Consider the following 26,296-nt stretch of genomic DNA (forward strand, 5'->3'; position numbering starts at 1 on the left):
GTTGTATCATAAAAATATAACACAGTGGTTTACAACAATACGAAAACACAAAACCAGACAGTAAAATCATAGAGAGTTAAAAGCAAAAGCAAAAATCAAGGAACTAATGGCCGCATGGGAGAAGTTGTGGAATGTGGACATGTTTACAACATGTTATACATTGAAGGAAAATGATGTACAGGTGGTATTTAACTCCTAGTAGATTGGCAAAAATGTATAAATCAAAACCAAATACATGCTGGAAATGTAAAGAAAAAGAAGGTACTTTCTACCATATGTGATGGTGTTGTAAAAGAGTAAAAGTTTTCTGAGAAATGATTTCTAACAAATTGAATAAGATGTTTAAGATCTTTTAACAAAAAACAGAAGCTTTTCTTTTAGGAATAGGAGGTAGTAAGATACCAAAAGATCTAAAAAAAAGATTGTTTATGTATGATGCAACTGCAGCCAGAATGGTTTTTGCCCAGAGATGGAAAGAAGATGTAGTACCAACTAAGGAAGAGTGGCTAATAAAATTAATGAATTATGCCGAAATGGCAAATTAATAGGTGTAATAAGAAACCAAGAAAAAGAAGAAACTATTAAAGATTGGGGAAAATTCGTGGAATATTTGAAATATTCATGTGCTCATTAGCAGGACTAAGGTAAAACTAGCAGTTAAAACAGATTATTATGAGAAACTAAGGAATAACAAAGATGGAGTCCTACGGAAAATACAGTATGAAAATTAAAATTTAAAAGAAACCACAAAAGGGGGAAAGTCAAATATATGCATATGTGATTTGTGTTTTTGTTATTTGCATGTTTGTAATTTTTTTGAAAAATCGAAATAAAATGTATATATATATATATAAAAGAAATAAGAAACGAAACTACCAGACCATTGCGAGGCTGTACTCTTATTTGCCTGCATTGGCCTGGCGAAACAAAAAGTAATCAGAGCAGGCGTTTAAGATTTGGCTGATAAAAGGGCGCAGGCTCCCCTCTCCCCATCATCCTCCAAGGCCGTAGCGGAGGGCGCCTCCTTGCGCGCTACTCTTTAGCAATGCCCAGCACATGACTCTCTCCTGCCCCTCCAGTCCATGTGATCCAGTCTCCGTTTTCCCTTTGCTCCAGAGCAGGGTGGCGAGTGGACAGCGAGTCTGTCCAGCAGCCTGTCTGAAGCAAAGCATGGAGTCGGCAAGCGCCTCGGCATTCCGGAGCATGGCCACTTGAGCCTGGGATGCGCGGGGCGTCGGGGGCAAGCTTGGCCAGGACCCATCCTTGAGGCTACCTTCGCCTGGGGACCACAAGGCGCTCGCCGGCCAGCCGGCCATGGACTCCCGGCTGCTTCTGCTGCTGCTGCTGCTGCCCATCTCCCTCTGGTTTTGCGGTAAGTACCTCTTGAGCCGGCGTCTCTCCCCCACTTTCACGGGACTGGCTCCGATTTTTTGCGCCTTCGGCGGAGTGCCGAATTCAGGAGCCGCGGTTTGCTTTAAGCCTCCGTGCAGAGAGCTCGTCTTCAAGAGCACGTGCGCGGGCTATTTTGAAGCTGCAGGCGGCGTAAAACAAACAGACAAACAAAAGCAAACAAACCCAACACTGTAATAACGTTTTCCCTTTGCTCTGGATGTGAAAGCAAGAGTTCGGCCACTTTATTCTTTTGCAAAGCTTTGTGTCCTGTAGAGCTGGCAGGTAGGGACAACGCTGTAAGGAAGAGCGGGGCGAGGAAGTTCCCTAGGTGGGCGTCATCCGCAGGTGGCTTCCCGCACAAAAGGCCCCGATTCTCGGCTTTCTAAGACGTGGTTCCCGTGAGGAATCTCTGTGTGCGATCGCGCCCACTTTTGCGGGGCAGCTGATGCCCCGCAAATGCACATAGTTTAGAGCGGGTGGCCAGAGAGAGAGAGAGAGGGTTGAGAACAAACCCAACTTCTTGGACTCCTTTGGAGAGTTGCAAGGTCATCTCAGAAATTTATCCCGTTTTTCAGAAGGGGGGACTGGGAACGTTCTCCTTTTCTTTGTCTGCCTCCCGGGGAGGCGGGTTAGGAGGCAAAGAGGAGCTACATCAGAACAGGGAAAGTCCGTGTTTGTTCACAGGAGCCTTCTCCTCTTCCTCGCTCTCCAACTTGGGGCCGGGCTGCCCTTTTCTCAGTCCTGACCAACGCAGGAGCCGAAAGGAAAACGTTTGCACCCAGTAATTCCCCTCTTTTTCTCCTGGACCGACTTCTTTGTCTGGCTCCTGGCATTCCGTTGGTTCCTGGGACGCAACCGGGCTGCTTTTGTGTCCAGTAACCATGGCTACAGAGAGAGCGTGTGAAGTAACGATGGGGGCTTTTGTGTGGCTGCAGAGAGCAGGCCCCATGGCGCGCGGGGCTACTCCTCGATGAGCCAGAGTGCGGTCGTGGGGCGATCTTTCTTTGGGACAACAGCTTGGAGGAGGCTGTGTCTTCCTTATCCTTTCTTGGTTTAGAGAGATCGCAAGGGCGGGCATGCCGCTTCAAAGCTGCTATCTGGCATTCAGGGAGCCCCGCTAACTGTATAAATCTCCAGACCAAGCCAACTAGCAGAGGGGGCTCTGCCAGCACGATTCACTGCTTGAAATTGTTCGTTCTTCCTTGTGAGGGAGAATTCCAAACCTTTCAACGACCCTGTAATTACATGCAGGCATTTGGCACAGCCCCCATTTCACAGAGCAGGAAAACTGAGACACCTGCAGGCCAAGTGAAAGGCTCATAGCTGCAGTGTGTCCAGGACCTGCTCTGGGCAATTGTAATATTGCAGGTCTAATTTTTCTACCCTGGTGAAAATGGAATGTATGAGCTGATTGATCTGCTCAAGCCAATACCTAAGGCCTGCCTCCTGTAACCATGGGTGAATATCAGACACAGGGCCTTTTCGGTAGTGGCTCCACAGCTGTAGAAATCCCTCCCAGCAGGACACCCAGCAGGCCCTTTCTCTTCCTATCTTTAGATGGGCTGTTAAGACTTTTTTACTTAAGCATTTTTTTTATTTAAAAAAATGTTTTGCTTGCCTTGTGATATTTCCGTTACTGTGAAGTTTGATTAGAACAGCTATGTTATCAATTTGTTTTAAATGATTTGTGGCCTTTAAAAAGTAGTTGTGCACCAGTTTGTGTGTGTGTAGAGCAGCAGTTCACAAATGATATGAAATAAATTATTATTAATTACATTTGCATCCCACCTTTTCTTTAAGGAGCTGAAGGTGGCTTACATAGTTCTCCTCCCCTTTTTATCCTCACAACAACCCTGTGAGGTAGGGTTGGGCTTGAGAGTAAGTGGTCACCCTGTGAGTTTAATGGCTGAGTGGGGATTTGAACCCCGATCTCTCAGAGCACACCCAGCACTCTAGCTGCTACTCCATACGGTGTGTTGCCTGCCAATGTCAGCCAGCCTTGTTCAGTTAGCATGCTTGGTTTGAAGTTACCCTAAGCATGTTTCCATTGGGAGTGGGGGTTGGTGTGAGTGGGAAAGTGGTCTGATGTGTTGGTGTAGTAGCAGATCTCACCCTTGTGAGCTTCAGGGCAGAACCCCTGTGCAATGACATTAGAGCCCATCTCTTCCACTGGGTGCTTAGCCTCTGCCTACGGTGCCACTGAGGCAAATCTCAAATCTCCCACTTTTGAGTAGCAGATGCCTGGAAGTTTTTCAGATAGCCCCATCAGCATACCACTTGTGGGGAGGGGATGCTCTTGAGGATCATGGGGCAGAGTTCAGAGGGCAGAAGGGGGCAGTGAGGATGGATCTAGACACATAATAATAATAATAATAATAATAATAATAATAATAATAATAATGTATTATTTATACCCTGCCCATCTGGATGAGTTTCCCCAGCCACTCTGGGCGGCTTCCAATCAAGTGTTAAAAACAATACAGTATTAAATATTTAAAACTTCCATAAACAGGGCTGCCTTCAGATGTCTGTTCAGAACACATCAGAGAAGCGTTTCAGCTAAACACGTTGTAAACTTTGTATGAGAAATCAGGTTGGCAAAAACAGAACTCCACAGCGCCCTCTGTGTCACAACAGATATAGGGTGCTTTTTCTTTGCCAGTGTAGCTGAGTCCTGAGTCACAGGCAGTATTGCACCATTTAGTTTGCTCTTGACTATGCACTTGAGTGGGGGACTGGGAATCTCTGCCTTTTCCATTCAACCTAGAATGGAGGAGGAGGAGGAGGAGAATAAGAATCGTGCTTCGTATCCTGGCTTGAGGCAAATCTGGCTCTGTCTGTCCTGGTGTCATGTAGACACCAGGAGTACAGCTCAGACGTGCCCCAGCCATCGTGTTCCGTCCTCCTCTCTTAAGTGGCTGATTTGCCTGCCTGAGCTGCTGGCGTATTTAGATTGGATTTGGAATTAAGGCTTGAGAGCCAGCGCGCCTCACCAGAACACACAAGAACCCCCCCCCCCGCCTTGATCCCATTTCCCTGTTTGATATGTAGCAGCAGCAGCAGCGAGATCAGAGGAGGTGGGAAGCATGAAGGTCACCCTTGAGGAGTGTTTACAAAGGGGGTATTCTGCAGGGTGAGCAGGGCTACAATGGGAAGTGGCAGATCAAAGAGCTTCTGGGGCAGGGGAGGCAAGACAACCATAAAACCAGCATGGATTTATGGGCCTTGTATGGCCCCTCCTCGAAACCTGATAATAGGAGCAGTTTCATCTCAGAGGCTGTATGAAAATGGTAGGTGGATAATAAGATGCACACCTGGCCAGTCCTCTATTCAGGGAACATCTGCTTCAAGCTGCACTTAATGGCACGGTGAATATTTAATGCATACATTTTGGCACCGGCAGCCCCTGCAGAGGCAGAAAAAGAGCCTGAAATAGGCAGCTGTGTCTGCAGGTGCTTCCAGGCAAGAGGGTTTTTCAGGTGGGGTGGGGGTGAAGTCAACCGTTTGTCAGGGGAGCAGTTCAGATGTACCCCTGACACCTGCAAACCGCGTCAGGGACACTTCATAGTCCATGCAAGTTCTGTAGGTGGCTGAGTCATTGAGTTCACATGTGCAAACAAACATAGGCTGTCTTGCACCTCTCATTCTATCTTTCCTGTCACAATGCTTCTGTCTTATCAGTGAGTCACACAACTGGAGAAGAGTGCACATTTTTAAAGGGAAACTCAAGGACTAACGCCAGCCTCCTCCTCCACATTGAAGGGGAACTTTACCATTTGGTATTGGTTTCACTAACCTGACATGTACAGTGGTACCTCGGGTTACAGACGCTTCAGGTTACAGACACTTCAGGTTACAGACTCTGCTAACCCAGAAATAGTACCTCGGGTTAAGAACTTTGCTTCAGGATGACAACAGAAATCACGCACCGGCAGCCGGAGGCCCCATTAGCTAAAGTGGTGCTTCAGGTTAAGAACAGTTTCAGGTTAAGAACGGACCTCCGGAATGAATTAAGTACTTAACCCGAGGTACCACTGTAGTTGGGAGCAATTACCAAAGTATGTATCATGTACTGTACCCACCATTGCAGCCTGTTTTAATGTACCCCCACTCTCCTGACTCCAGTGAGATTTTCACTGCTTTTTGTGGTTATGACCTGTGGCTTGTTTGAGGAACCAAACATTGTGTCTTCCTGGAACATCCCCAACTCAAAAGCCACGCATCTCCTTCTCATGTGTGGAGCAAACATGTGGCCGCTCCTCAGTGATGGATAGTTTGCATTCACTGCTCTTGTTCTAGGACTAAGCCCTGGAATTGCATTAATACCCTGATTCAAACAGAATCCTAGAAAATAAAATTAAACATACTGTGCTGCATGCATGGGACAGGAGAGGGGAGGAAGGTCTGTCTGTCTGTATTTAGAAAGTTTCTTACCTGTCCTTCATCAGAAGGTTAGAGGGTGGGTTACAATTGTACAGTGTGCAGTTATGAAAACAGTTAAAACCAAATGGAACAGAACAGTAGAAATTCTGTAAAAGAGGCAGGTCCCATATAATAATAAAATAGAAACCTTCTGTCAACGGCCAGGGTAAAGAGTTGTGTCTCCAGCATACAGCAAAACCTATAAAGCACACCTCTGTGGGGAGGGAGTTCCCCAGTTAGGAGCTTTGATGAACACGTCTCCTTCCCTGACCATTTGGGTCTGAATTGAAGGAATGTGGTAGAACATGCCTCCTCCTCCTCCTTCCTGATCCAGCTTTACGTCGCTTCCTCACTCTGCCCTGGCACCTGTTCTTGAGTGCAATGACACCAAGAGAAGGATAGAGAAGGGCTAAGCGTGCCAACTGCCCAGGGTGAATCCAAGTGAAGCAGGTCAAGGAGGCACCGTGTCCAGCCGCAAATGAAGTCACTCTCACTGATCACACAGTTGCCAAAATCCATACACTCTTCCGCAGAAGCGCTTCCCCCTCCTGTCTACTGATCCTTTGCCTGAGTAAATTTTATTACTAATTATTTATTAGCTTTATAATTATTTACTTATTATGTATGTAAAAATGAACATAAAACAGACCAACAAAGGCAGAACGTAGAGGCTCAAGTCATTGCTTAGGTTGGCTTGCAAGCAATATCAAGGAGTGGTATTCTCTTTTAATATTTGTTTTTCTTCCCTGCCCTGAATTCGCCTGCATCACTTCTGTACATTTAATGTCACTGGGGCACTGAAAGGCTGTTACGCTTCAAGACTCATGTCCAAGACTATACACAAGTCCACTGCAATCTGCTCTCACACTCTCCCGTGGTCATTATTACTCCTTGGTGAAGCACCAGTGTGGGAAATGACTGGTGCTGAGGTTGTTAAACTGAAGCAAGGTGCTTGGGGGTGGGGGGTGGGGAGCTGTATCTGAGCTGTTCAGCTCCTGGTCCCCTCCCTCCCTCCCTCCCTTCCTTCCTTCCTTCCTTCCTTCCTTCCTTCCTTCCTTCCTTCCTTCCTTCCTGGGAGTCATCCAGAGAGAATGCCCTTCTGCTAATCTCTTCTGCTGACCAGGAGAGGAGGAGGGCAGCAGAGGTCACCCAGGATTTACTAATATAAGCACATGCCTTTCAATTGCCATGGAAACATAACTCTTTCCATCGCACCTTCAAAGCTGCCCTCTGAGTTCTTGTTTAACTCTTGTGTCTTCTGGAGACCAAGGTGCCCCTCCCTGCCTTTTATGCTGTTGACACTAAAGGCTGAGTGTTTGGCAAGCCAGCAAGCACCTGAGGCCAACTGCCTGCCAAGGATTTGTCCTTTTCAAACCAGTGCTAAAACCAAACCAAATTGTGCATTTATATATGTACTCATGCAAGGAACAGGCCTGGTTCTATCATTAGGCAGAGTGAGGCAACTGCCTCAGGTGGCAAATGAGAAGGGACATGGAGCAGCAGTGAGGAGCTGAAAGCGGAGCTTCATTTGCCCTGCAGCCTGCTCTTGCTAAGCTAGCCTGTTGCCCTCAATTTTCAGCAGACCAGGGCAACATACGAAGAGCCCTGCTGGATCAGACACATTGTTCTCAAAGTGTCCAGACAGATGTTCATGGGAAACCTTCATTTGGGACCTGAGTGTAGCAGCACTCCTCCCACTTGTCATTTTCAGCAACTGGTATACAGAGGCATACTCCCTCTCACTGTGAAGGCAGAGCATAGCCATTGTGACTAGCAGCCACTGGTGTCCTTATTCTCCATGAATTTATCTATGCTTCATGTAAAGCCATTCGTATTGGTGGCCACCACTGTCTCACCCCATGGTTCAAAAACAGGCTGTACAAAGAAGGTCTTCCTTTCGCCTGTCACATTTCCAGCTTTGAAGTAAGATTGAGTTGCCGGTTGCGTTGGCTTCTATATGTGGAATGGAGGCAGGTGGGTGGGTGGGTGGGGGAGATGCCATTTTGTTATTTGCCTCAGGTAGCAAAAAGTATTGGGTCAGCCCTGATTTTTGAACCCCAGATCCAGGACTTGGCTTGAACCAGGATTCATCAGAGCTGGCCCCATTATGAAGTGACAAGAAAAATGAGATACAGTGGACGCTCGGGTTGCGAACGTGATCCATGCGGGATGCACGTTCGCAACCCACAGCATTCGCAACCTGCAGCGGCACGTCTGCGCATGCGCGGTTGCGATTCAGCACTTCTGCACATGCGCAAAGTGCGATTTAGCGCTTCTGTGCATATGCGACCCCCAAAACCCGCAATAAACCCATTCCGGTACTTCCGGGTTTCAGCGGGTCTGTAACGCAAGAAAACACAACCTGAAGCGTCTGTAACCCGAGGTATGACTGTATTGATAAATTAGGTTTACTTGTATGCTGCTTTTCCACAATGAGCTGTGCCCACAGTGGCTTGCAGCAAACATACAAAGCATCAAAATTCACTAAATTTCAGTAAACTCAAAAATGACAAAAACCAACAATTTAACAAACACAGAATAAATTCAGTATTACAAAAAAAAAAGGGAAAGGAAAGGAGGAATCTAGGTTTAAGTACATAGAGAAGCATAATAAGAGTTAACTGGCAATAATGTTTCTGGTACTGGTCTTGCTGTACTCCAAAGATCCTGTCTTAAATGCAGTTCAGACGGGAGAGGTCCTCTCACCAGGCTAGATTACATACTGCTGACTCACATAGCTTACTCCAAAGGAGGCTGGTTGTGGCAAAAGGCAAATGTTGGGGTGGGCAAAGGTGGTCCTTCTGTTCTATCAGAGTGAGGGCAGTTAGAGGAGTCCATAGAAGGGATGGGGGAGAAATTTGATTCAATTTACTCTTATAGGGAAACCTGATCTAATTTGTGCTTTCTGAAACAATACACAAGGTGAAACACAGCTACCCTTCAAAATTCACACTTCTCCAAACACCGCAATGTGCAGCCAAGTTGTAAAACACACCTACACCTATATGCTTGAGTAATGTGTGCCTAAAAGTACATAAACTAAATAAAATCACATTCAAAAATGCATTATATTAGGCCAAATTACAAACAAATATGTATTGGAAGCGGGTGGCGCTGGGTTAAACCACAGAGCCTAGGACTTGCTGATCAGAAGGTCGGCGGTTCAAATCCCCGTGACGGGGTGAGCTCCTGTTGCTCTGCCCCTGCTCCTGCCAACCTAGCAGTTCGAAAGCACGTCAAAGTGCAAGTAGATAAATAGGTACCGCTCCGGCGGGAAGGTAAACGGTGTTTCTGTGCGCTGCTCTGGTTTGCCAGAAGCGGCTTAGTCATGCTGGCCACATGACCCGGAAGCTGTACGCCGGCTCCCTCGGCCAGTAAAGCGAGATGAGCGCCGCAACCCCAGAGTCAGGCACGACTGGACCTAATGGTCAGGGGTCCCTTTACCTTTATGTATTTATTAGGAGAAGGTAGCACTAAAATGCTGATGGATTTTCATTTGTGGTTGTTGTTTTTTTAAATCACAAATAGATGTGGAGTACTAAAACTGAGAGATTTGCTCATCCCTTTTCTACAGGCGCCTCTGAATGGCTGCCTGGAGCTCTGAGGTCATCATGCCTACCATGTGCTCCCTGAGAGAGACTGTGCAGCAAATAAGCCATTTAAGGTTTTATTTCTTTTAATAGTGCTGCATCAGCAGAGCATTGGGGAAACAATGGCTGTGAACAGGCATGGAAGCATGATGCTCCCTTCAGAGAAACTTGTTTGCTCTCTTCCACCACTGTGGCATCTTTGACACTGAAAATCAAACCTCTTAGAAATCTGGCGTCGAGCTAGGTGAAAGTGTTTCCGTTTGAAGCTTGGCATTCCTGAATTTTATCTAGTAGCAATGCCCAAAAAATGTGCTTGTATTCACTTTTCTCAGTGAAATAGTGTTGTTGTCTCCCACAACCCCTGCTGCACCTGGGGGTGGAAGAGGAATTGTGTGGAGTGGCGGGACTTGACATCTTTCCGCAGGGCCTGCAAGACAGAGCTGTTCCACCTGGCCTTTGGCCAAGGCACAGTCTGACCCCCTCCTTCAGTAATCCCCAAAGAACTCTAGCCCAATGGTTGCCATAATATGATTCTGAATTGATTCTAGAATGAATTGATTTTAGAATGTATTTCAATTAATTAACTGTGATTTTATGTAAACTGTGCTATTTTTACTGTTGTTAGACTCTCTGAGCCCTGCTTTGGCTAGGGAGGACGGGATATAAATAAAATTCTATTATTTATTATTATTATTAATGAGGCTCTATGGAGATGTATCTGATGAAGCCTGTTTAGCAGGGCCCTGGTTGTTTTCTCCTGCTCTGGAGGGCAGGATCCGAGCAAATGGATTCTTGTTACAAGGAAGGAGATTCCAACTAACCATCAGGAAGAACTTTCTGAGAATAAGAGCTGTTTGACAGTGGAAGAGACTCCTTCAGGAGGGGATGGACTCTCCTTCCTTGGAGCTTATTATTATTATTACAGTGGTACCTCGGGTTAAGTACTTAATTCTTTCCGGAGGTCTGTTCTTAACCTGAAGCTGTTCTTAACTTGAAGCACCGCTTTAGCTAATGGGGCCTTCTTGCTGCCGCTGCGCTGTCGGAGCACGATTTCTGTTCTCATCCTGAAGCAAAGTTCTTAACCTGAAGCACTATTTCTGGGTTAGCGGAGTCTATAAAGCATATGTAACCTGAAGCGTATGTAACCCGAGGTACCACTGTATTATTATTATTATTATTATTATTATTATTATTATTATTAAATTTTATACCCCACCCTCCCCAGCCAAGACCAGGTTCAGGGTGGCTAACACTGGTTTAAAACAATTGATTGAAATACAACTTAAAACAAAAACAAGATTAAAATACAACATTAAAATGCAGCCTCATTTTAAGCAGAGGTTGGATAGTCAACTGTCATCTATGATTTAGTTTTGTTCCTGCACTGCAGAGGGTTAAACTATATGACCAACAGGGTAGCCTTTCCAGCTCTACATTTCTATGGTTCTGTGATTGTGTGGTTGCAGTGGAGATCATATCTGATCAGAGTGAAAGGATGAGGTTGACACACTGAGAGTCACTGAGCTAGTTGCAGACCTGGGCAAATCACTTAGCCTTCCTTTATAGCCTTCCTTTCTTTGCTTGGTCCTCTTTCCAAGTGTGATAGAAACCTTTGCCATTCTGGCCTCAGCAGAAGATGCAGAAACTGATAACCCCAATACTTGCAGCTTCCCCATTGGAATTTTAAGTGGGGGGTTGGGTCATCAAGGAGGGAGCTTATCAGCAAAGCTGTCTGGGAGAGTATGAAGAAGCAAGTGTGGTGTGCATGGCTAATGTTAGAGTGACATTTAAGGTACCAGTTGGACACAGGGGGTCGGAGCCACTGCAGAGCCCTGTGACCTCAGAGGAGGGTGCTTGGGAGAATTTAGTTCCCCCCCCCCCAGATTCTTAATCATGAACATAGCTTGTATCATAGAATCATAGAATCATAGAGTTGGAAGAGACCCCAAGGGCCATCGAGTCCAACCCCCTGCCAAGCAGGAAACACCATCAGAGCACTCCTGACATATGGTTGTCAAGCCTCTGCTTAAAGACCTCCAAAGTAGGAGACTCCACCACACTCCTTGGCAGCAAATTCCACTGTCAAACAGCTCTTACTGTCAGGAAGTTCTTCCTAATGTTTAGGTGGAATCTTCTTTCTTGTAGTTTGGTTCCATTGCTCTGTGTCCGCTTCTCTGGAGCAGCAGAAAACAACCTTTCTCCCTCCTCTATGCGACATCCTTTTATATATTTGAACATGGCTATCATATCACCCCTTAACCTCCTCTTCTCCAGGCTGAACATGCCCAGCTCCCTTAGCCGTTCCTCAGATACAAAGGGCATGTCTTGGATATAAAGGGCATTTGGAGGGAAATCAAACTGACATCCACCAGTAGTGGATGCAATCTAACTGATTGTCTTTCTGTCCACCTGACTCCCCCTCCCTCTCAATAAACTCCTGCATGCGACAGTATCTTGTCCCCAATTCCAAACACACAAACGCGCGCGCGCGCACACACACACACACACACATATATATGAACATCTCTCTGGTGGATCCCCAGCTTTAGCCAAGCACCTACTAGAGCAGGCAGGCGGGGTGTGGGATGGGGAGGCAGATTTCATGGTACAAGAGAATGATAGCCATTAGCAGCTTAACTCCCAAGGCAAACAGAGGCTGGGTGATATCCATTGCAACTTCAAATGAATAGGTGATGTTCATCATGACCTCAGCACAGTGAAGAGAAGCGCTCTCTCTCTCTCTCTCTCTCTCTCTCTCTCTCTCTCTCTCTCTCACACACACACACACACACACACACACACAAACACCCCACCCCACCCCACTCCACTTCCTTTAAACTGCAATCTCAATCTTGATCACCCCACATGGCTGTTTATATTTTAAAGGAAAGCAGAAAAACACTTGTTAAATTAATTACATATTTAAATACCATCCAGTTTAGCCCCAGTGCCTTATTTTTTCAGCATGACTTTTTTGATGCTGTCCTATGACATTTGTCTGTGGACTTCTGCTGCTTTTTGCTCTGATTTTTTTCTCATTAATTTTAGTCCTCATGTAGTGCTTCCCTTAATTATAACTATTGTTTTGAACTTTTTTTCTTTGTGCCCTGAGAAGGACTGAAAAATAAATCAAAACAGTACACATCCCCCTTGAGTCTGTTGCCTCGCAAAATGTTCTCGTAGAAGCATAGAAAGGATCTCAAAGGTCTTCTTGTCCATGGTTTGAATCTGTCAGTTTAGGTTTCTTTCAGTTCCTCATTTTCCCACATTTCCACATTCAGTTTACCACATTTCCAGATCAGTTTATAAATGTTTCTTTAAAGTTCTCCCCAAAATTTGTCAGTGTTTAAGTGTTACCTGCCTTTGAATGTACACATTTCTGCATGCAATTTTCCTAACAAACATATTGTTGCCAGCAGTTTCCGATAATGCCTTTCTGTATGTTAGTCTCAGAAATATTACACATGTTTTATGCACACTTAACTGTAACATTTTTCTGGATGGAGAACTGCACCACAACATTCAGAGAAATGCAAAATTTCTAGGAATACAGTGGTGCCTCGCAAGACGAAATTAATTCGTTCCGCAAGTCTCTTCGTCTTGCGGTTTTTTCGTCTTGCGATGCACGGTTTCCCATAGGAATGCATTGAAAATCAATTAATGCGTTCCTAGGGAAACCGCCTTCAGAACAGCGTTCCGAAGTGGGGCGGCTGGGGCAGGTGTTCCTGCCCCCCGCCCCGCTTCGGAACAGCGTTCCGAAGTGTGGCGGCTGGGGCAGGTGTCCCCGCCCCCCCGCTTCGGAACAGCGTTTTAAAATGCTGGGGGTCGGGAGCGAAGCGTTCGCTGCCGACCCCCAGCATTTTAAAATCTCCCCGTGTCCCGGGGAGATTTAAAAATGCTGGGGGTCGGCCCCCAGCATTTTAAAATCTCCCCGGGACAGGGGGAGATTTAAAAATGCTGGGGGTCGGCAGTGAACGCTTCGCTCCCGACCCCCAGCATTTTAAGATCGCCCGGGGCAGGCGGGGGGGGGGCAAGACTTTTGCCCCCCGCCGGCCTTCAGAAGAGGTCCTCTTCTGAAGGCCGGCTGTGTGCGAAAGTCTTTGCTCCCGACCGCCAGCATTTCCCTATGGGCTTTCGTCTTGCGATGCAAGCCCATAGGGAAATTCGTCTTGCGAAGCGCCTCTAAAACAGAAAACCCTTTCGTCTTGCGGGTTTTCCGTCTTGCGAGGCATTCGTCTTGCGGGGTACCACTGTACCTGTCTTTTGGGTTGCATATTGTTTTGGGAAATGTAAATCAGATAGATATGCATTAGGAGGTGAGAATTCCCCCCCCCCCATCCATGCATAACCTTGTCTGACCCCCTCTTCTCCTTCCCGGCTCAGTGCACTGAGAGCATCCTTAACAGAGTCCGTTGAGCTTCTGAAGGGTCTCCTCCTGTCTAGCCAAAAAGCTCCTTTGCAGCTTCTGCCCTTTTACTCTCACACTGCCCCCCCCCCCAGAGCAACAAAAAACGAACCCTCTTCATCTCCTCTCTGCCACGCATCCCTTTAATCTTCTCTTCTGCAGGCTAAGCTCTTTCAAGGCAGCTGCGGCCAATTTCACACCATACAGGACAACACTCTAAACAGTCATATGGCTCCCCCCAAAGAATTATGGGAACTGTAGTTAGGAGTTGCTTGCACTCCCTCTCAGAGCTGCAATTTTCAGAGTGGTTTAGCAATCGATCAGTCCCTCTTCATGGGAAACTCTTGAGATTCAGTCAGCATCAGACTGAAAGTTTGTGTTAACATTAAAGGGGGAAATTATCACATCTTACACAGAATCCCATGTCAAAGCAATTTACTTAGCAAGACCTCTGTAAATGTGATGTCCAGACTCACCCCCCAGGTGGGAAAAGGAGGGGTGGGGGGGGAGAGAAGTGTTCCGCTTATGCTCTTTAACCGTGGCTGGCTTTGAAGTTTATCCTAATCAGTTCTCCCTTCTCAAATGTGCATGGCATTCGCTCTGGAAGAAGGTAGTGGGACCCTCCAGTGCTGTTTTCTCATAAAAACGTAGAGCAAGAGGTCAAGGTGTTGGCGTTCCTTGTAGACCAATGATTGCAGCATCTGTGCAAGACAGTCGTCACTTTCCAGCAGCTGGACATTGGGCATTATAGACTGATATATCTTTTCAGTTGTTATAAAATGTGGCGATGTTTTAATTATTATTTTTGTCAACTTAGATGTTGTATAGTCTTCCTGGATTCCTTGGGAGGAAGAGACAGGGGAAACAAAATCAAACAAATAACAATAATTTAAAGAAAACCAGACATTCCTGCAGTCCCAACACATTTAAAAAATATTTTATGTGTTTGCCTTTATAATATATCCCAGGGAGTTTCACAATTGAAAATTACAGTAAAATACAATTGCACAATTAAAATTCTACAGGAGAACAGAATTAAAAGCGCTTTCCAAATTTATCACATATTTTAAACCAGACGCTGGAGTTGATCACTCATCTACAGTATTGATAATATGGTCTCATTCCCCATCTGATTTGTGAAAAAAATAACCTGACACACACCTTTCAGTGGCAGAAGAGCATCATTCGCTTTGCGAAAGGTCCCAGGTTCCACCCTCAGCCTCCCCCAGTAGGACCACTTCCTGAAACCCTGGAGCGCTGCTGCCAGTCCCTGTAGGTCATAGAGAAGTAGGATCCTCTCCTGCTGCCACCCGTTCAGTTTCTGATGGTGGTGGCACTCTGAGAGGGACTCAGCAGAAACAAATCCTGTGCAGATTGATGCAGCAGAAGGTGGCCACACATCACATCCCTAAGGCAGCAGACTTCCCATCTCTGAGCCCTTTAAGGAGCAGCGGCTAATTGTGGCATTGTGCCAATTATGCATAGTACGTATTCATGGCACTCATTAATAAAATAACAGCCTGAGCCCATAGGCCAGACCACTTCAAAGGCTGAAAGCAGAGTTTATGGAAAAGGGTGAGTTCTCGGATGCAAACGTCTCATTTCAAGAACAAAGCAGGGCATTTATGATGTGACTTTATTCATTGTGTTTTATTTTTGTACCGCATTTTTCACTCTATAACACGCACCCGACCATACCACGCACGTAGTTTTTAGAGGAGGAAAATCCGTAGGCATGCCACCCATAGGCATTCCCTCCATAACACGCACAGACATTTCCCCTTACTTTTTAGGAGGAAAAAAGTGAGTGTTATGGTGCAAAAAATACGGTATTTCCCATGGTCCCTAACAGTCCTCAGTGCTGCTTCCCAAGAGAGAGGCGTGTATGTACATGGCTGTGCAACTGACTTTGGATTTGCAGGGTGCTGTGTGCCTAATGTAGAGACAAATGAAGAAGCTCTTCTCACAGGCCCTGGATGTGATCTTTGGCTATGGTTGTGGTTCTGCTCCCTGCATGGTTTCTGCAAGGTTATTGCTTGTAGGGGTCTGCCTTGAGTCACACTGCCCAGACCTTAAACAGTACATCTTGCACCCTGTTCTGGCCAGAGCGAAACAAAACTAGATCCAGTCCAGGACTCAGCCTGCAACCTCTTTAACAGCACCAGAATGTGTGAACAAATAGTGCAGTTTCTCTCAGCATTTGGACAATGCAGGGGTGAATTTTAGCAGAGGCATTGAACCTGTTCGCAGCAGCAGCAGCACCTAAAGCTGTGGAAAGCATACTTTTCCTACCCATTGAATAATCACAATCAGACCTGATATCTGGGATTAGGGCTTGCAACTAAGAAGATGTGAAGTGGGGGGGGGGCAGAGGTGAAGCAACCTGCTCTGGTACCTGGAGCGGCGGTCATCCCAGGGGCGTGGCGCGTGGCCCGAGGGCGTGGCGTACTGCCCATGTGGGGTGTGGCGCACCTCAGGGGGTGCTGCCGATCGAGGGTCGGCATTTTGTCACCCCGCCCCCCGTCCCCCCTTGGACTGCCCCGGGGGGAGGAGAGAAGCACCCCTCTGCTTTAGGAAGGTGAATCTGTGCTCTGACTGGTACCAGACTTTGATTTGCTGGATAGTCCTACTGCCTCTCCCTTCCTGAACCATCCTGGTTGCTGGAGGAGCAGTAATGCATCGCCAAAGAGAGAAAATGTATCATCGGAAAGGCAGATTAGCCCATGCAGTTTTAGAAAGAACGACGTGATTTTGACAGAAATGCAATACATCTCGCCCTAGTGGGGAGGACTGTGACCAGGCAAGCTGTGGGCCTGTTCAGTCTGCTGACGCTCACCATTGATGGTCAGCTGCAGGCAGGCCTGACTCAAGACAGTTTGGCACCTGAGCAAACCATAAAGTGGTGTCCCCCTCCGCACCAGGGAGGAAGGGGTGAGTGAAAATCTACATCAGGGAAAGGGGGGGGGGAGGATAAAGATCTACATCAGGATCTGCTGCCCTTGTGCACCCGGCTGCCTGAGGCGGTTGCTTCACCTTTCCTCATGGGTGAGCTGGCCCTGATCTCTAGGGCTCTAGATCTTCAATCTGGGCTTGGAGTGGGCAGTCCTTCAAACAGAGAACCGCCTTCTGTCAGGTGCCTGTGGCCACCTGCATCCAGGTGATGCCACTGCAGGCCTCTCTGGCTCCAGCCTTCACCCAGCAGGAGGTATAGCTCAGCACCTGCTTGCCCACCTGTAGCTGGGGGTCCTTTGCAGGCGCACCCCATCCAGCTATGTCTGCCGTGGCAGCAGCAGCCAGTGCCTTTTGGGGGCAGGCCTGTTCGAAGCGCTTCCTGGCTGCTCATTAAGAGAGGCTTGCCTGCGCTTCCCACTCTTAATTGCCACAGCGGATTCCAGGCATGTTCCGTCATTCCTGTTTTTTCTGCCTGAGCGGGAATTCAAGAATAAAAGGGCTGATGAAAAGGGTGCGCTGGGCTGTGTGGAGCGCAGCACATTCCCCAGCGTCACATGGAGCTGGGCTGGCGGGGGCGGAGGGATGGAACGGAAGCCTGCATCCTGGAAACCCCCCCCCCCGGGGTGAAAGGTAGCTCATGGAGGAATGTGGCTTGAAAACAGGCAGGAATGGGGGGGGGTGCGCGCGCGTGCATGAAAAGCTAAGCATCTGCACAGGCAACCAGGAGGGTGGCACACATGCCACACAGTTGACTATGCAGACCATCTTTGGGGTGACGTGGAAGTGTCAGCAGGGCAGACAAAGGGAGCCCTTCAGCTCCTCCTCTCAAGAGAAGGGGCAGTGAGGGTTTGCAGCGCCCCCAACAATGAACGAAGACAGTTTAAAATGTTCACGAACATCCTCTCCAGTGAAAGACACTAGCATCCCACCGCCTCCCCCACTTTTTGCCTGGTGGTGATCCTTTTACATTTTGCTGGATTAGGGTTGTCACTCTTTGCTTTTAGTAATGTTTTCAAAAAATTGTTTTGAGATTTTTGTGTCATATATTTATGGTTTTGCTTTCCTGGTTTTGTTGGATGTATATGACATGCGGCTGGAAAACCACTTTGGTGATGGTAGGGAATGCTTAAAAAGTGTTATATAAGTTTATTAAATAAAAAAAATTCATTAAGGATCTGCTTACTATACCACCCACCCACAAATCCAACCTGGAAGCTAGCCCTCTCCTCCATGAATTAGTTTAATCCTCATTTAAAGCCATCCACATTTGTGGCCATTGTTGCGTCCTGTGGGAGAGAGTTCCACAGTTTAACTGCTGTGTAAAGAAGGACTTTTTTTATCTGTCCTGAATCATCCAACATTCAACTTCATTGGCGGTCCACATGTTCTAGTGTTAGGAGGAAGGGAGAAAAACTTTTCCTTATCCTCCCTCCATGCAATGCATACTTTTATAAATTTCTATCTTGTCATCTCTTACCATTTTTCCAAACTAAAAAGTCCCAAACGATGCAACCTTCCTTCGTAGGAGGGCTGCTCCATTCTTTTGACCATTTTGGCTGCCCTTTTCTGAAGCTTCTCCAACTCAACAATATCCTTTTCCAGGCGAGGTAATCAGAACTGTACAAAAGCAGCTCAAGTTAGCAAACCCATTTCTGCCCCCTCCCTGTTTGCCCTCGCAACAACCCTGTGAGGTAAGTTAGGTTGAGAGAGCATGACAGGCCCAAGGTCACCCAGTGAGTAGGGATTTGAACCTGGGTCTCCCAAGCCCTAGTGAAACACTCTCACCTCTATGCCACACAAAGGTCAGAATCATACCCTTGTCTCTACAAGTGGCATGTGTAGCAAAAGGTTTATACCTACTCTCAAAAATACAAGTCATCGCATACAGGAATCCTCCTGGAATTTGCCATTTCGGTTTTGACCCTTTGGACCCTCTTCTCTTGTCTTCTCCACATCTTTGACCTCACTCGCCTCTTCCCCCACAAGCCACTGCTGCCAGCACTGCCAATAATTGCAATGTAGGCATTTGCCCAAATGCTACTGGAGACACCAAGGGACCAAGCTCTCCCTCCCCCGGCCCTTCCCTAGAAAACGCTCCCCACCAGGATTTGCAGCACATTTGCACACTGCGCCAACACCTGCTGTCCAGCTGCCTCACAGTTGCCTTTGCCTCCCCTCCCCGTCTCCAGGGCTTGTCTCCTCTGAGCTGGTCAGCATCTGCTCCTCATCTCCATGCAAGAATGGAGGCACCTGTAAAGACTTGGAAGATGGCTACAGGTGCCTCTGTCCCCAGAACCTCTCAGCCTATGTGGGAAAAGACTGCGAGTACCTCTACGACGTGTGTGCCGGGCACCCCTGCCTACCTGAGTGGATCTGCCACGGGACTCCTGGACACCTGAACTACACCTGCCATTGTCAGCCCGGCTTGGCAGGTCTCTCCTGCAGCAGCGAAGGCGAGGTGTGCAAGAGCAGCCCTTGCCTGCAGCCTCACTTGCAGTGTGTGGAGCTGCCTGGTGGGTATGGCTGCCAGTGCCCGAGCGGGGGCAGCTGCCAGCCTGGGCCTTCCCTTTGCTCCAGCCAGCCCTGCCGCAACAACGGCACCTGCGTGGAGAGTGCTGGGGAGTACAGCTGCCGGTGCCAACCTGGCCACAGCGGTGCCCACTGCGAGGAGGATGTGGGCGAGTGTGCCTCTAGCCCGTGCCAGAATGGGGCCATCTGCCTGGACAGGGCTAACGAGTACAGCTGTTTCTGTGTGCCTGGCTTCCAGGGCTACCGCTGCGAAATAGACATCAACGAGTGTGCCTCCCGGCCTTGCCAACACAACAGCACCTGCCTCAACCTGATGGACCACTATGCTTGCCAGTGCCTACCTGGCTACACAGGTACTACTTCCAGCTCATGCTTTCCAGGTTGGGGGCTGTATTCCTTTGGGGCAACTGCAGGGGAAGGGGCACATGCCAAATGCAAAAGTGGGTGGGTCAACAGTAGCGCATTTTACCTTTGCGCAGGAGGATGCAACTCAAAGAGGCAGTGGGGCGTGGCCAGTGAGGCTTATGGCCTTGGGAGGGTCCCAGGGGCCAGGCAGGGAAGCTTGGAGGGCCACATTCACTCCCCTATTCCTGAGGTTCCCCCAGCGCACTAAGGGTACTTCATGTGTCAACAGCATCTTCCCACAGGATCACAAGGGAGAACATCTTCCTGTCTATCTACTTAACTTATTTAACTCACCATGGGACCTTTGGGTGAAGCGTGGGTAATTAACAGCAGCAACTTAGTTATACATGGATGGTGGTCCTGGGATGATGGAGCAGAGAGCAGGATGGCTTGTCATAGGGGACATCTGTGATCAGAAATGTCTTTGGTCCCAGGTAGCCAATGTGGTGACTCCTGGAGAGTAGATGTTGTTGCTGGACTACAATTCCCATCATCCCATGCTGTCTGCTGGAGCTGATGGGAGTTGTAGCGCACAGCACCCGGAAGCCCCCAAGTTGGCCATCCATCCCTGTTGTGAATACTCAAGCCAGCCAATATCTTAAGGATGGGCAGCTCAAGGGGCTCTTGAATTCCTTTCTACAGCTCAGATTGTTCTGTGACACCAAACCATCTCCATGAGCCCTGATTCACTCCCCACTTGCCAGCTTTGTGCTGAAGCAGCTCCCACAAGGGTCTTTTCTCAGTGTCTGCACCCCCACCTCTGCTATCAGGGTGGAATCCAGTCACGAGTGCCCCCGCCTGTACCTGGTACCAGCCAGCACGCAGACGCTCTTCCTGACCTTGCTCTTCCTTGCGGAATAAACAGCAGGGGCTGTTACAGGAGTTACATTGCTGTGAAGGAATGTCAGGGTGACTTGCTGAAGATAGTGGGATGGGACAGGGTGGGTAGGCGGGGGGCGGGGGGGGGGGCTGCAGCAGCATCAGATTGCACTTCTGCTGGTTCTCAGTCACCCCCCCTGCCCCCAGTGGTGTGGGAGGCAAGCGCTTTCTTGGCAGTGAAAAGTCTGCTCTACTCAAGGAGAACAACAAGAAGAGAGGAATCTGAGAAAATTGAGGGGGGGGGGAGAGAAGAGAATGAAATTCCATCCATCTTGATTTCACTCCCTTTAAGTAGATTCCTGGTTTCCACCTTTTCTTTCTCTGCACCCTCCCACAGCGACTCAGGATGAGTAAGTAGGGGTTTGAGAACAAAAATGGGTAAGGATGCCTGGAAGGTACAGAAGCAAACGTGGCAAATGCTTTAAAAAACAAAGGACACCTGCCCACCCCTCAGCCACTTTGGATCATCAGAATCAAAGACAGTGTGGTGTAGTGGTTAGAGCAGGGGGTTCTCAGAGGGTGTGGCAGGAGAGGGTGGCAAGTACGGGAGGAAGAACCAAAGACAATCAAAGAAGCATTCAAATATTTCCGTATTTGTAGTTTCTCTATCTATCTATCATCTATCTATCTATCTATATCATCTAATTTGCAGAATATAGATAGATATCTTTTCAAAAAAGATATCACAGTATAACCTAAATCACAGGGTTGTTGTAGGGATTAGATGAGGAGTGGGACAACCATGTACCCCACCTTGAACTCCTTTGGAGAAAAAGGTGGGGTATTAATGCAACAGACATACAGACAGACAGACAGACAGACAGACAAAAAAGGCAGCCCACAAAAAAGAAGCAACAAAGTTTTCACCAACCTGGTGCCCCTTTGCCAGATTGGCTATATTAGTTTGGGGCTGGCAAAAGTACAGCCCTTCTGGCTGGAGCTGATGTGAGCTATAATAATAATAATAATAATAATAATAATAATAATAATAATAATAATAAAATAAATTATTTGTACCCCACCCATCTGGGTGGCTTCTAACAAAGATTAAAAATACATTAAAATGTCACACGTTAAAAACTTCCTTAAACAGGGCTGCCTTCAGATGTCTTCTAAAAGTTGTTTATTTCCTTGACATCTGATGGGAGGGCGTTCCAAAGGGCGAGCGCCACTACCGAGAAGGCCCTTTGCCTGGTTCTCTGTAACCTCACTTCTTGCAGTGAGGGAACCGCCAGAAGACCCTTGGAGCTGGACCTCAGTGTCCGGGCAGAACAATGGGGGTGGAGACGCTCCTTCAGGTATACTGGACCGAGGCCGTTTAGGGCTTTATAGGTCAGCACCAACACTTTGAATTATGCTTGGAAACATCCTGGGAGCCAATGTAGTCCAAAGCACCTGGAGGGCACCAAGTTGGGGAAACTGGCCTTCCATCCAAAGATGCTGGGCTGTACCTTTCGTCAAGCCTGCGGGGGGGGGGGCAGGAAGCATTGGGCAAGAATGGTTCTCAATGCCTTTTTGTTGTCCAAGCTTGGTGCAGCAGGCGGGCACTGAGCTATTTTTAAAGCGGATGTTATCACTATGTTTCAAATACCTGAATGGCCTTTGCAAAGACGAAGGCAAGGACTTGTGGCAGGGCCCCAGAAGGCAGGTCAGTGGTGGAACTTTAGCTAGAGGAGAGTTGATTGTGTTTGACTATTAGGAGGAACAAGTGGAACCAATTTACATGGGACAGGGGGTTTCAGGCTGAGTCTGGACGGACATTTGTTAGGGATTATCCAGCACTGGATTTATTCAGCTCTCTTGATTCTGTGGCCAAACTTTGCATCTGTCATAGGAAAGTGTGTGTGAATGTGAGAGGGGGGTGGGGGGTCATCCAAAGCCTGGGACTTGCGGGGAGGAGAGGGCATAGTTCCCTTGATGCTGCTCTCTGAGCATTGTGTAGTTAGACTTGCAACATGATGATTAAAAATATTTGCATATCTGACATCTCAAACGAGGCAATTGCTGCTTGGATGGGAGGCAAACAGCTTTTTGAAACAAATGTGTCCAAAAATATTCAGACCCACAAGCTTAAATTTGGCTGAAACGTAGCGTGATCTGGCAATGGCAGGAGAAGGTGTCCTTTTGTAGGGCCACCTCCTCCCTGGTGACTGAAGCATGCTGTGTGTTGACACCTGGCCATAGCCTTGTCTGACATCCATATGCCACCCAGTCACACTTCGCATGCCCCCACAACAAACATGGGGTTGTGGCCACGGACATTTGGCCGGCATGCGCTGAGCCTTCTTTGGCAAGATGGGATGCAAGGAAGTTTGCTGAATGTTCGACAGCTCTTGATCCACCAGATTAGGGGGCCTGCACATTCCTTGTGGATTAAGCGTAGCCACGACTGCTGTGAAGCAGAACTCTGCCAGAAACTAGGATTAGGTGGACTGGCAGGTGCCAGCACAGAGATGTATGCTCAGGCCTGATGCTAAACCACAGCAGCTCATGATGCCAGAGACAGGGCAGCCTACATCAGAACTCCTCTTATATTTTGTGAGCCTTCCCCCAAGCCTGCAAAAAGCTGTTTCTGTGCAGCTCCTTAGCGGCCCACTGGTTAGGCTCACTAGGTCTGCAGAAGCATCTAAATGGTTGCTGCCTTGCAATGGGTAACCAAAAACCTCAGGAAGTGTTTCTGGAAAGAACAAGGGCCTATTTACCCACCTGAATCACCCACCTGATTCCCAGTATTGGTTGCAACACTTGTTCAGTCATGGTGGAGATTAGAAACTGTGTTGGTGTATGTTATTGTATCATCATCATCATCATCATCATCATCATCATCATCGTTATTTCCTGCCTTTTTCCCAAGATTGGGACTCAAGGCATCTTACAGATAAAATAGAAGCAGCTGAAAATGTAAAAAGAAAAACAATAATGAAGAAGCAATTAAACACAGACACTCAATCACACACATTCACATATAATGCATTGGGCAGTTTTGTCATTCATACACTGCTTTAATATTCTTAATGACTGTTTAGACAAAAGCACTATTTTTAAAGAAATAGTAACAAAATGCATTGATTTATAAGATTTTTATTCTGCTTTCTCAGTAAAATGTGGCATATTACAAAGTGGCAAACATAAATACTAAACAATATTCAGTGAGCAATTCCAAAAGAACTCACTGTTTAAAAACCCAATAAACTTAAAAATAGCCAGCATATGAAAAGAGTCGGCTTAGAACCCACATAAAACCACAACATAAGCAAACAGATGTTGCACCAGAGTCTCTGCAGACCAATTAAAACATTTCCATAAAATAGCCAAGACTTAGGGCTCATCCAGAATTCCACTTGTCCTGCCGCTTTGCCATGGGAAAACCCAGTGTTTGCCTCTGAATCACAACAAATATCAATCAAGTTTTCTCCACATTGATGTTTGCTCTGATTCAGTGCTAAAAAGAAGGTTTTCCGGGGGAAAGCAGAGAGGCAGGGGTGGAGCCTACAAAGGACAGGAGAAGCAGAAAACTGGTCAGACACATGCTTCCTAGACAACATGCGGAAGTGTGGACAAGCCCTTAGTATGTTTTCAAGGCCATCTTAAAGTTTGGCCAGGGTGCATCTTACCTCATTATTGAGTTGGGGGTTCAGAGGGAAAATAGTCAGGCCTTGAAACAAAACCTCACTTGATTGCAACATCACTAGACTGGGGGGAAAGTTCCACTCAGCAGCTACAACTAGGAGAAAACTACAGGAGCCCAATCAGGCCCCATAGCACCCACTTAACTCCTACACAACTCCCATCTCATTTGGAGTTTATGGGGGGCACCCTTGCTTCTGGATGGACATCCCTCCTGGCAGCAGAGAGGTCCATGCTGGGGTTTCCAGTGCACTCAGACTGGAGGCACCACCCACACATAGCATGTCGGTGTGGCTCCCTGAATTCCACCCCTGCAACAACTTGAGCAGGTCAAATCCTCTCTTAGGCTCAGTTTCCCACCTTTGAAATTGGAGGTAATGGCACAGTGCTGAGCTGGCTTGGCCAGTGAAGGGGCATTAGAACTTTGCTCTGGAGGAAGGGTCCTAGTTCAGTGGTGTCAGATGCTGGTGTGGTTGCTTGAGAGTAAACAGCCAAGACTCCGACCTGTCTTTTCCAGGCTTTATTCTTGGTGCAAACTATTTACAGTGAAGAGCGTTCTAAGTTCATGTCTGGCTCAGTCACTAGCAGAATCTGGGAGTGGTCGGTCTTTGTACCTCCCCCAGCATAAAAGTCGCCTCACCCCCAGCCTTTTCTGCCCCTCCCTGCGCCGAAGACTACTGCGCAGAATGGGCACTGGCAGGGGCATACTTCCCGCCTCTCTGGTTCGCTCAGGCTCGGTGCTGAGGCTCTCCCTAGCATCCCCTGGTCCTTGCACCTCTTCTCCACTGGAGGTGGGGCTTTCCTCCTCCCCGGAAGAGGAACTGCTTCGCAAGATTTTCGGAGGCTCCCTATAACACAACTGCCCTTCCATCTCTCGCCTCTGAGCTGATGGCAGTTCCCTGACAAGTGGCACAGCACCTGCCGCCAGATTCTAACCCTGGCCTCTCCTGCGGGGTGGGGTGGGAAAGGACTTCTGCCTGAGACTCTGCAGAGAGCCACTGCCAGTCAGAGTAAACAATACTGATCTAGATGAGGCAGTAGTCTCACCCAGCATAAAGGTAGCTTCCTATGTCCCTTCAGACTTGTTGGGCTTCTGTTCTCCTGTAAAGTGAACAAGGAAGTAAAAGTTCCAAAGCACTGAAAAATTTGAATGTGAGGCATGTAAATATTCCTGTCAATTCACCATTCTTCTGCTCTTCCAACCAAGGTGTGAACTGTGAAGTGGAGGTTGATGAATGTGAGTCGGGCCCTTGCTGGAACGGCGGCACCTGCAGTGACCACGTTGGGTTCTTCACCTGCTCGTGTACACCTGGGTATGAGGGAGCACACTGTGAGGTGGACGTCAATGAGTGCCAGAGCCACCCGTGTCTCAATGGGGGAAGGTGCTTCGACCTCATCAACAGGTGAGTGGCTCTGGCTTCACCCAGCAGGATTTGATGTGTCTCCCATTATCTCCCAACCCTGCCCCCACCAGCTTATCTACAGTATATACCATGGTTTCCACAGATGCATTTGTGGCTAAATTGCATTTGCAGAAAAGAAACTGTCTAAACTCAAGAGTACAGTATAATAGTAATTCTTAGTATTGCCACTGCAACACTAGCAATTCAACAATTCATTTAAAATATAGCAGAAGAAAGTTAACTGAGCGTAAAGCTTACCGTTAGATCAACTGATGACACTCAAAAGTTGCCCCCAGAGCTGAAGGTATTATTCTGGGACATTGTCAATAGGGAAATAAAACTTGCTCCGTGACAGAACACCTGCTTTCCATGTAAAAGGTCCCAAGTTTAACCCATGAAATTTCCAGGTAGGTTTGGGAAAGACTTCTGTCTGAAGCACCAAACAGCTGCTTCTTGTCATTGCAGATCATGCTGAGCTAGAAGGTGCCCAGTGGTCTGACTCAATAGAATTATAGAATGGTAGAGCTGGAGGGGACCCCAAGGGTCATGTAGTCCAACCCCTGCAATATAAGTAAAATGCAGTACAAGGCAATATTTAGCACCCCCTTTTTATACCTAGACTCAAAAGCCCAGAAAGGTGTCACTGCTCATCTGCCAGGACCTCTACCATGAAGGTTCCTGCAGCAGGAGGG

The 26,296-nt window shown here is 47.6% G+C and overlaps 1 protein-coding gene across 1 annotated transcript in view; it reads left to right on the forward strand.

Annotated features, from left to right (window-relative positions):
• The first annotated feature begins 879 nt into the window (after window positions 1-879).
• The window catches only part of CRB2 (crumbs cell polarity complex component 2), a 67,123-nt gene continuing 41,706 nt past the window's right edge, over window positions 880-26,296 (forward strand). The window contains exons 1-3 of the mRNA XM_083485709.1: window positions 880-1,372; window positions 18,951-19,643; window positions 25,409-25,604. Coding sequence (XP_083341835.1) covers window positions 1,315-1,372; window positions 18,951-19,643; window positions 25,409-25,604 — 947 coding nt within the window. The 5' untranslated portion in view covers window positions 880-1,314. The remainder of the gene's footprint in view (window positions 1,373-18,950; window positions 19,644-25,408; window positions 25,605-26,296) is intronic.

Source organism: Podarcis liolepis, assembly GCF_965112155.1.
Source record: "Podarcis liolepis genome assembly, chromosome: Z".
Classification (NCBI taxonomy): Eukaryota; Metazoa; Chordata; class Lepidosauria; order Squamata; family Lacertidae; genus Podarcis; species Podarcis liolepis.